The 11476-nt window shown below is 63.3% G+C and overlaps 1 protein-coding gene across 2 annotated transcripts in view; it reads right to left on the reverse strand.

Annotated features, from left to right (window-relative positions):
- The window catches only part of PRR5 (proline rich 5), a 29686-nt gene extending 21105 nt beyond the window's left edge, over window positions 1-8581 (reverse strand). Inside the window, exon 1 of one of the 2 annotated variants that reach the window (XM_058568165.1) lies at window positions 8274-8581. In XM_058568165.1, the coding sequence (XP_058424148.1) occupies window positions 8274-8407 (134 nt within the window). In that variant the 5' untranslated portion in view covers window positions 8408-8581. The remainder of the gene's footprint in view (window positions 1-8273) is intronic. The other variant, XM_058568166.1, reaches the window with a different exon arrangement.
- Window positions 8582-11476: the final 2895 nt, after the last annotated feature.

Consider the following 11476-nt stretch of genomic DNA (forward strand, 5'->3'; position numbering starts at 1 on the left):
CCTGTAAGGATGAAACGAGGGGCCAGGCCCGAGCCCCGGGGTGCGGTCACGGGCTCATCTGTTAGAAGCCCCTAGGGGGCCCAGCCCCACGACTATGTCACAGTAAGGCTGCTCCCACTTACACACTCAAAAAAGTGAAAATCCACCAGGAAGTCTAACGGCCGCCAGGAAGCCAGCGGTCCCACAGCAGCCGCCACCCTGGAATCTCATCGCTGGAAACTCACGCCCAGCCCGTGGGCGCCGCTGGGGGGACGTGTTGGATACAGTGCAGGGGGTCAGCCCCACTGGCCTGTCTGCCGGAGGAGCTGGGGGTGGCAGGCAGGTGGGCAGTCTTGACCACTGGGCGCCTGGCCACTCTGAGGCTCAGAGGGCCTTGCCCAGTGCCCCCTGGGGCCCAGGCCTCCAGCAGGGAGAGGGGACGGCGCGGACAAAGCCCCGAGGCAGGAGGAAGCCAGTGGAGGTGGCGCCCAGGGGCCTTCGAGGCCACGCCGGCCACTAGGCTTGGTCCTGCTGTCCTCACAGACCTGCTCCTCCGGCCTCTCCGTGTTCTTCCTCCTCTTCCATTAAACCTCCCAGAAGGACACCAGCCCACTCTGGTCCCCCCACCCAGAGGTGACCCTACACCGTGTAGCTCTGGAGGGCAAGGCCGGCTCTCTGGACAACGTCCTCTCCAAGGCCCTCGGGAGGTCCAGTGCGCTGTGTCACTTGTACCCTCCTGCCTCTGGGCCTTCGTCCCTGCTGTGCCCTCTCCTGGAGGCCTGCCCTCCACCCAGCGAATCCTGGAACCCCCAAGAGGTCAGGCCCCAACTGCTCACACCTGTGTCGGGGAGAGGCGCTGACTCCAGGCGTCATTGGGGCAGGGGAAGTCTGTTTTACTTTTTAGCCCCTTCCCCGGCCCTGCACGGGGGCTGCTCAGAGCATCACCCATCGAGAACCTGTCAGCGAACAGTTAACTTGGACTCTTCCGGCACATGCCCGGGCAGTGCCCTGCCCAGCCCAGGGGTCACCCCTGAGTTCTACCCCACCCCGCCTCCTGCCCTGTGGACCCTGCCCTGGCCCTTCCCACCTCCAGCCGCCAGGCTGGGTCAGGGGCCGCCCTGGGTGTGAATCCCAGCTCCGGGCTTCCTGGCTGTCCGCCGTGGCCAGGTGACCCGACCACCTGTCCTTCCACTGCTCGCCCACATGATGGGATTCATAATCATGGCTCCTAAAGGAGACGTCGCAGGGGAGCAGGCCGTGCCTGGGGGTCATGTCTGTCATGGCATTGGTCAGTGGGGACTCCAGGGAGAGAGGTGCCCCCAGGAGCATCCATACAGCTCGACTATCTGCTCTCCGCGGTTTTCTCCATCTCTTCCTTCTAACCACTGCATGAGCTGGGGCAGGTCTACTCCAGATTGTAGAAGGAAACACAGGCTCAGAGAAGCCAAGGGACTGCCCAGTCACACAGCTTGATACCCGGCAGGGCCAGGACAGAGCCCGGGGCCCAAGCCTCGCACTCCCACCCCAAACCGGGGGAGGGGGTGGACAGGCAAGGCCCCCTCCTTCCCGTTTCCCCTAACGCTGTAGGCTGAGGTTCCACGTTCTTTCCAAAGGTCAAGTTGGGTAAACAAAAAACCCTTGCCATGAGCCACTGGGGGAGAGAGGAAGGGTGGGGAGAACCGAGGACCTCATGTGACTGATCATCCCCCCAAAATAGAAGTGAAGTGAAACCCCAGCTGTGCCAGCCGTGGCCTCCCAGACCAGAGACGGGCAGGCCCAGCTGGGGGCACCGGCAAACGGTCCAGGGGAAACCGCAGGCGGCCTCTGGGGAGCTTCGGGGCGAGGCCGAGTGGACGCTGACCCATCACCCCCTCCCCTCACTGGGCAGTCCCTCCCGGGAGCCCGTCCCTCTCCCTCCAGGAGGACAGGAGGTTAGGGTCAAGTGTCAGCCATCTCTCACCTGGGCACAGGGCAGCCACGGGGAGAGAGGAGAAGTGCAGGTGAGGCTCCAGGGCACCCAGGATGGTGCCGAGACCTGTGGCTGCAGGGGCTGCCGGGACGGGATGGGAGCAGGGGGCCCCGTAGTCAGGCTGCGAGAGGAACAGCTGATGGTGGGGCTCCTGGGGACCCCAGCAGGCAGGTCCCTGGGCACCACCACCTCTCTCAGGACTGTCCACTGCGCGTACAGGAAGCCCCAGCAGAGAGTGAGGGGGGCTACCCAAAGCCTGGCCTCTGGTGGGTCAGGCCAAGGCACCTCCAAGGACCCGTGGAGAGGCTTAGGCCCTGGCAGGGGCCTGGCAGGCCCTCTCTCGGGCCCCTGCCCTGCTCTGGGCCTGGCCTCCGGAGGGCCGGCCTCTGCCAGGTGCCGCTCCGCACTCTCTAACTGCTCGGTCCCCCAGAAGGCCCACCGGGACCCCGAGCGGGCTGGCACTTCCTTGGGCCCCTCCCACTGGAGTGGAGGCCTGGCTGGTCTCAGGACCTGGCGCCCAGCCAGTGGCCGTGGGAAGGGGTGGACGAATGGGCACAGGTGGCCAGGGGTGCTGAATCCTCCTGGTCCCCACAGGTCCCCCCAGGTCCCTCCCACCACTGGCTGCCGCCTGGGCTGCTCAGTGCCCGCCGTGGCTCCCGCCCCACCTCAGACAGCCCAGGCTCTAGTCCTCCCTCTGCCCCGTCCATCCCAGGGTGACCGGAGCCCCAGTGTCCTCATCATACCCAGCGGGTCACTGAGGGGACAGCCTGGCTCTGCTGCTGCCACCCCAAGAGCAGCGGCCACTGGCCTCTTCACTTCCAGGGGAAAGGCCCAGGGAGGCCGGCGACTCGGAGCCACTCCTGGCGCACGCGGACCCTCCCGGAAGCTGCGGTGAGAATACCATCCAGGCCCGTGGGCAGGTTCACTTGCTCCTCGGCAGACGGTGTCACTTTCACCCTGGTTTCAGTCCTCCTGGCTTAAAACCCTGCCCCCAGCGCTCCTGGCTGAGCAGGAGGGACCCCATGCCCAACCCCGCTCCTCCCTGGGCGCCAGACAAGGGCCTGGAGCTTTTCTCCAGAGGCGCACCTGCCCGGGCAGGCAGGCACCCGATGGGGCCCAGAGCCGCCTGTCTTGACCAGCCACAGAGGGCACAGTGGAGCACCCACGTCCTCCCACGGCCGCCTGGGCTTCACGTTTCCACCCTCCCAGGTGCGAGGCCAGGTTCTGGACGCCATGGGCGGCGCGGGGACTGCCGACAGCCCTGAGCCAGGGCTGGCGGGTGGGGGAAGTGGTGGCCCAGGGCACATGGTGGGGAAGGGGGCACGCCCAGTGTATTAGCTCCTGTGGCTGCTGTAACCAAAGACCACAAACTCGGTGGCTTAAACAAGTCAGGGTTGTCTTCTCATAGTTCTGAAGGCCGGAAGTTCTAAATCAGCATCACGGGGCTAAAATCAAGGTGTTCACGGAGCTGGTCCTTCTGGAGGCTCCAGGGGAGAATCCGTTTCCTGGCCTCTTCCAGCTTCTAGATGTGCCCACGTTCCTTGGCTTGGGATCCTTCCACCGTCCTCGAAGCCAGCAGCACAGCATCTTCAGCGTCCCTGCTTCCACCCTCACATCGCACAGGACCCCCGTGCCTCCCTCTCATGAAGACCCTGTGGGAACACTGAGCCCACCTGGGTACGCTCCCATCTCAGGAGCCTTAACTTAATCACAGCTGCAGAGTCCCTTCTGCTGTGCCAGGTAACACAGTCACAAGCTCCCGAGAATCTCTGGGGGCCAGGACTCTGCTGACCCCACCCAGACTGCCTGGACGGGCGGGGAGGGGGACCCAGGTGAGTAGGCAGGGGCAGGGGGTCATGAGGGAGCCGAGCACAGGCCCCCACCAGCCTCCAACCCCCATTCCCAACCAGTCGGTCACCCTGAGTCTTCAGCCAACCTCCTCTGGCCCCTCAGAGACCTCCATGAGGTGGCAGCAGAGGCACAGGTGTTGGAGTTAGACCTGGGCAGTCCCTGCTCTGCTCTGAGCCTCAGTGTCCTCACCTGCAGGATGGGGGCAATGAGTCCCACTTTGCAGGCTGCTACAGGGATAAAGGAGCTCCTCCACGCCCAGGATTGGACGGGGCCCAGCATGGGTCGGGGGGTGGTGTGCACCCCCGCCTGGGGATGGGGCACTCAGGGCCACTCAGCAGTGCTGGGAGATGTGGGTGCAGAATACTCTGTGGGGGCTGGGCCGGCGGCCCCGTCCAGGACCAGGGGAGCACAGACAACGAGGCAGGCAGCAGCCTCGGGGGTCTTACACCAACACCCACCTCCCGGGCCCAGCGGGACACGAACTCGCACGTGTCCCCAGGCAGTGGCTTCAAGTCAGACCTGGGTTCAGATCCCAGACCCCGACGCTAGCAGGGGATCTTGATCAAGTCCTCTCCCTCTCTGGCCTCAGTTTCCCTATCTGTAAGCTAAAGACAATCACCCCAGCCTTGGAAGCAGATTTGTGGGGAGTGAGAAGTGTCGCATACATGGTGTGGGCACACCCTCCACCCTGCTCGGGGCCTCTGCTCTCATTTCCAGAACGCGGGGTGGGCACTGGGCTCTCCAAACCCCACACATTTGGGCAGATCCAGGCCCGGCAAGGAGTAGGGCTCCATGATGGTTAAGATCCTCTGGCCCAGGGCCGGCCCCGTGGCTTAGCGGTTAAGTGCACGTGCTCCGCTACTGGCGGCCCGGGTTCGGATCCTGGGTGCACACCGACGCACCACTTCTCCGGCCATGCTGAGGCCGCGTCCCACATACAGCAACTAGAAGGCTGTGCAGCTATGATATACACCTATCTACTGGGGCTTTGGGGGGAAAAAATAAATAAATAAAAATTAAAAAAAAAAAAAAAAAGATCCTCTGGCCCAAACACAGGTATAGGGGACTTGTGTTGGGGTTTGGGGAGCTCCCTCCCACCCCTAAGCTGGCACCTCAACTCAAGAATGTGATCTTCCTGGAGCTGGAGGCCCCGCACACGCCTGGGGTCCAGACCCAGTGAGGCGCCAACCAGGGTTTTCTGGGGGAAATGCAGGAATAGACGGGGACACGACATGCCACGTCTGGATCCTCGAGGAAGGAGGGGATAAAGGACTCCAGGTGGGAGCAGCAGGTAAGCCTTCTAAGGGCCCCCACCTCTGCCTCTGTGGCCCCGGTGCTCAGCACTCAGCCTGCACAGGGGAGAAACCCGCCCTAGGAAGCAGCAGGCACTCAGGGAACATCTTCTGATGGCTCTAGTTCACGGTCTGCACGGGAGGCCCAGCGACCGGCTGGCCAGGCACCCACCACTCCCTCGGACATCCCCGCACACCAAAGGAGTCAACATCCACCAAGGAAGGAATGCAACGCGGCTGCGGCCAAGCCTGTTCAGCACTTGAGTGTGGCGACTTTTCTTCTTCCCAGCACCAAACACGACCTGGGGGGACCTCACGGTTTACTGAGCCCTTGTTTACTTCTGGACGTCCTCTATGAATGGTAAGCTCCAGGATGCAGTGCTCTGCTGACTCTGTCCCGGGCCCAGCCTAGTGCCCGTGAGTGAATGAGTGAGTGAATGACTGAATGAATGACTGGATGCCTAAGTGGGTACATGGATTCCATTCTCACGAAAGCAAGCCATGTATTTCTGGCCCATGTCCAGAGGAGGAAACAGAGGCACAGGGAATTTAGGGGATGTGCCCGGGGTCACTGTAGTGTCCCCCAGAAATTCATGCCCACCTGAAACCTCAGCTCTTCTTTGGAAACAGGGTCTTTGCAGGTGTAATTAGTTAAGGATCTGGAGATGAAATCATCCTGGATTTAGGGTGGGCCCTACATCCAATGACTCGTGTCTTTATAAGAGAAAGGAGAGAGAGATTTGGACACAGAGGCACAGAGAAGACCACGCGGAGACAGAGGCAGAGACTGGAGTGACGCAGCCACAGCCAAGGAGCCTCCAGGAGCTGGAAGAGGCAGGAAAGCTCCTCCCTGGAGCATCTGGAGGAAGCACCACCCCTCTGACACCTTGATTTTGGACTTCTGGCCTCTAGAACAGTGAAAGGATAAACTTCTGTTGTTTTAAGCCAAGTTTGTGGCAATTTGTTACAGTCGCCCTAGGAGACTAACGTAGTCACACGGATAAAAGGGGGTACATCTCGGACTCAAAATGAGGAGTCCCTGCTCAGCAAGGAGAGACCCGCAGACTGTCTGGACCCCGAGGCTGTCATCCCGGGGCCCAGTAGGGAGCACTGCAAGGACAGGGGTGGGCGGGCAGGCAGAGCGCAGTTCCCGCTCAGGGACCTGGCAGGGGAAGGCACCTTGCCCCTCCTTGGCTCAGGGCCCCTCTGTCCGAGGAGGAGAGAGCAGGGTTCTGGTTCTGGCTCTGCATCCTATGTGGGCAGGTCTCCTAGTACTGTGTCCCCCCTGCACCTCTAAATGGGGGGGGGGGTAGCAACGTAGCAACATCCCCAGCTCCCTCCTGGGGCTACGATGGCAGCCAAGTGAGCCAATGAGAGGCCCGGCACACGTAGGAGTGCAGGTGGGAGCTAACGCAGGTCCAGGGGCTGGGAGCCTAGTAGGGACGAGCTGTGGGGAGGGGACGTTCCTCTGCAGGTGGCCAGGCCGAGGAGCAGAACAGCACTGAGGTTCTAAAGTTCAATGACAAGCAGTGGAGGGGCTCAGGTGCTCTCCCCACATGCACCCCCTGAGCTCTGGGGACTCAGAGTTGGCCCGAGGGTGCCCCACCTCCGTCTGGAGATCCCCAGCAGGAGACCTCGGCTGGGGGAGGGCGGCTCACAAAGCTGCTGTTGAAAGCTCAGGAACCAGCAGACTCCTGAGGAGCCCCCCAAGCCCCGTCCCTACAGGCCCACCCCGACATGAGTTTGGGCTTGAGTTCTGAGTTACAGAGGACCTAACGTCTGCCCGGCCCTGTGGTGAGGGCTTTAATACACATCTTCACCTTTAATCCCTACAACAGCCCTGTGAAGCGGGCACTCTCATTAGCCCATTTTATGGATAAAGAAATGGAGGACCAGAGAGGTTAAGTGACTTACTTAAGGCCACGCAGCAGGGAAGAGGCAGAGCTGGGATCTGAAGTCTGTTTGGCTCCTTCCACTAAACCATGGCAGAAGAATGAGGAAGGAAATGACTTCTATCTCCTCAATTCTTCAAGGAGAAAAAGACTCTTCCGACAGTGTGCAGTCATTGGGTCAATGAGATTCCCCACCAGTCTTTCCTTCCCTGACCCCACATCAGTCCAGTAAGGAGGAATGCGCATGCCCACTGACAGATAGGGAAACCGAGGCAGACACATCCCAGCCCTCAAGCAGTTTGCAACCTGGTAGGGGACAGAGGACAGGCACGTGGATGACTGCGTCCTGCCTAGTGCACAGAGGAGGCTCTCAAGCTGGCAGCCCCCTGCCCACCACGATGCTCATGAAGCCACCGATTAACCCAATAAATGAGGGTCCGTGTTGACAGCCGGGTTCCTGGTGGCCAAGACCACAGCCGGTGGAGCATCTGGCACGAGTTCACTGCCAGCTGTGTGTGGTGGGCGGGCAGCATCCACAGCCCCAGAACAGCCTGCCTCACTCTCTTCCCCTCCTCTCCCATTTTCCTGTTGGTGGAAATACCTACATTTGAAAAGGGCTCATGAGCAGACACGCTGGGGAATCCCACTAAATAAACCGTCTCTTTTCCGGATCCCAGCCCAGCTCTTCAAACAAAGCTGGGGGTGGGGGGCCTTCCCACGCCGCTTCTTGTCTGAGACCGCCCCGGGGGGAGGGTCGTCTAAGGAATGCCGGGCAGCTGCCGCACCCCCGACAGCTGGGAGGACGGGGGCCGCTCGAGGGAAAACCACCGCCCACCCCGCCAAAGGGACCTTCGCGCGGAGACAGGAAGCGCAGCGGCAACCCACCGGCTGCGCCCGCGAGGCTCGCTGGCTCATCTGCGAAACGGGAAAAGCACTTCCTGCTCTCTCTACCCCCAGGTTGCCACGAGCACTGGAGCGGAGACGTGGGGAGACCCCCGGGGAGGCCGGCGCGCGGGCTCCGGGCCCACTCCGCCACCCACCCGCGGGGCGCTCTGGGACCGGCCCCGGGTCCGCGGCTCGTCCCTCTGTTCCAGAAACACGTTGCACTAAACTTCCCTCCCGGGCCACCCAACTCCGGCGGAGCAAGTTCTTTGCAAACTGTGAAATGCCGCGCCGCCCAGGACACCGCTCCTCGCCGGGGGCCGGCCCCCGCCCGCGGCCCGGCTGGAGGGCCCCCCTCCCCGGCTCCGGGGCCCCGGGCCCGCGGGCGGCCGGAGGGCGCGGCCTTACCTGTTCCAGGTCGCGTTGGCGCAGGCCCGGCGCTGCTGCGTGCCCCGCTCGTCCGCGGCGGCGGCCGGCTCTCTCTTGCCCAGGTCACTGAGGCTGGGCGAACTCATGAACTTCAACCTGCGGAGAGTCCTCATGGTGACCGGCGGCCCGTGCCGCGCCCACGCGCGCCCGGCGCCGCGCCCTGCGCCACGCCGCGCCGCGGGCCCCGGCCAGCGCCGCGCCCTCTACGAGGAAGCTCGGGCGAGAGCAGGAAGCCCAGCGGCCCTCCGGGGGCCCGCCCCGGCCCCGCGCCCCCGCCCCCGGCCCCGCGCCGGCCGCCCCGCCGGGTTAATCATTCCTCCGAGCGGCCGCAGCGCGAAGCCCCAGGAGCGCGGCCGGCGGCGCGGCCCCGGCGCAAACGGAGGCCGGGGGCGGGGCCCGGGGCGGGGCCGGGCCCAGGGGGCGGCCCTGGGGGCGGGGCGGATCCCGGGGGCGGGGCCAGGCCGAGGGGGCGGTCCTGGGGGCGGGGCCCGGGGCCTCAGGCAGGGGCGGGCGCGGAGGCGGGGGCTGGAGGGCGGGGCCACGAGCTGGGGCGGGGCCTAGCCTCGGTGGCCGCGGGGTGCTCACCAGCCCTCCGTCCACACTCCCGAGGTCGCGCTCCAACCCCTCCGCTCTTCCGAGGGCCACGCGTGCCCCAGGAAGCCAGCACGCACGGCACGCACAACCCAACCCCAAGCGCCCGCCCCGCGCCGGCCACTGCGGCCACACGCGCACGGTGCTCGGCCTCGCGCCCCCTCCCGCACCCCCGCTCCTCAATCCCCCCGCAGAGTCCCCCGTCCTCGCCATCCCTCCCCACGGAGGCTGAGCCACACAGATCTCTCTAGACCCCGCCACGTGGACACAGACTCCTCGGTGGTTCTCATGAAGACTGAAGGGAGGCCTTCAGCCTCGGGCGCCTCGGGCCAGGACCCCACCCCACCCGGCCACGCCTGGCCCGGCTACCCTGACTGCCCTCCTCTGGCCTGGAGGAGTTGCCAGATTGCGGGGGTCGGGAATCAGGAGTGGCCGCCCCAGGGCAGAGCCCAGCCAGGTCTCTGGCACGGGAAAAGCAAGTGGGTCCCCTAGACCCTGTGGCTGTGGGAGAGGGACCCCAGGGAAGGGAGGGCACAGCCTCGTGCTCCCTGCACGCTGCCCACAGCACTTTTGCATGCATGATCTCAGGCCAGTCCCCTTCCCTGAGGTAGGCACTCTTCTTCTCGTTTTTCCAGTTGAGGAAACTGAGGCTCAGAGTTAAAGAACTTGCCCAACATCATCCAGTCAACAAACGCAAAGCTGGGCCTAACCCAGGCCTCCTCAGCATGGGGCACAGACCCCCCCACCCCGCCCCTTCCATCAGACAGGGCAAGATGGCCTTGCTGTCCTGTCTCACCTCCTAGGCCTCTCCTGAAGCAATGACTGCAGAGCACATTCAGCTGTCCCCAGAGCCCCAATCCTCCCATAAACGCCTCCTCGGAGTCAGCAGGGCTCCGGAGAGGAGGGGCTGACCCTAGAATCTCAGCATGGGAGGGGGGCTCAGAGGCCCCTGCCTGGACGCTGTACAGAAGAGGGAACTGAGGCACAGAGGGTCCCCTATACCAGGGTGTGTACATTTTAGGCTCCCCCTCAATGGCAGAATCAAAGCACATGCCCCCTGGGAAAGCGTCCCACACCTCGGAGTGAGGGTGGGGCCCAGCTGCCCGCCAGCTGATAGTCTGATGCAGTGTAGGTCGACATTCTCAACCCTACTAGAGACAGGAATCTGCTGCTCAGCGTGTGGGAGGCAGTGGATGGGCCTGGCTCAGCCCCCAGGCTGGGCTTTTTCTGCTGAACGACCCAGCCTGGATGGTGTGCCGAGGCTAGGCCGAGCAGACAATGGGCTGCTTTTGTGGCTCCGGGAGCCAGAAGAGCCCCAGGTAAGGTGTACAAGAGCCTTGCAAGGAGATGTTATCCAGTTCAAATCAACCAGCATTTCCCGAGCACCCACTATGTACCAGACATTACCCTCATCCTAGGGAGGCAGAGTCACGATGGACAAACCCCTTAATGCTGAGCTCAAAATCTAGGGAGCAGAGACCGACTCCCAGAGCCTGCCATCCCCAAGGCTGAGACCCGCGACACCTGACAGGTGGCCCCTTCCTCGCCCCCACCTCGCCCCCACCCCGTCAAGCCCACGGTGGTTTCTCACCCCTTCAGGAACATCTCTGGACCCTGTCTGCTCTCTCCACCTCCACCATCACCTCCTCAGGCCGAGACAACAGACACCTCTTACCCACTCTCCCGGGGCCACACAGGTCACCGGACAAGCCCCTCCTCCACATGGTGGCCGGAGGATCCTTGACACACCCATGCGCTCCCCTGCTTGGAGCTTGTGGGTTCCCACTGCCCTGAGGATCAAATCCAGAGCCTGGAATCCTTGGAGGGGCCTTCCCTGCCTCTCCCCTCGCTCCCCTAGCCCCTAGACTGTCTTTCAGTGACGGCCGTCTCCCCCTTCCCTGACTGCCTTCACCCTGGGTTAGGCTCAAGAATCACCCTCTGGTGATTGGGTGACTTTTTTCCATCCTGTGCCATAAGCCAGGAGGGCCGGGACCGTAGTAACTGGTTCACTACAACATTCCCACTCCCAGCACACAGTAGGCTCTCAGTGAATATCTGGTTGAATGGATGGATAAACGTCGGTCTCACAGGAGGGAAGGGATTGAATTAGACCATACCGGTGCAAATGCTTTGTAAAAGGTGCCACACCGGACAGACAGAGATGGAAGCACGGTAACTGCCACTGGTGTACGTGCCGCAGAGCAGAACCGTGGGGATTGGCTGGTACCCTGGGGGGACCGGGTGAGAGATGGGTTCCCATGGAGCAGGCTCTCTGGGGAGAGGGCCGGCTGGCTCTGCTCAGCACACTCGGGTGGGAAGAGCTCGGGCTGGCAGGTCCCGGCTGGCGGGAGGGGCTGGCTGGATGCCAGAGGGAGGCTGGACCGCTCTGGATAGGAAATTTGAGGGAAAATGGGAGGTGCATGGTGAGGGCAGCCCAAGCTGGGAGGCAGGAGGAAGGGAGAAAGGAAGGGGCTGGGAGGGGGTCTTGGTGGAAAGGGGGCTGGGGATGCAGCGGGGGCTGGGAGAAGCGAGCAGCAAGAATTCCGGAGGTGGGAATGGCCGAGGGCTTTAAAAGCCCTGTAGTCCGTTAA

The sequence above is a fragment of the Diceros bicornis genome, chromosome 25 (assembly GCF_020826845.1).
Source record: "Diceros bicornis minor isolate mBicDic1 chromosome 25, mDicBic1.mat.cur, whole genome shotgun sequence".
Lineage (NCBI taxonomy): Eukaryota > Metazoa > Chordata > Mammalia > Perissodactyla > Rhinocerotidae > Diceros > Diceros bicornis.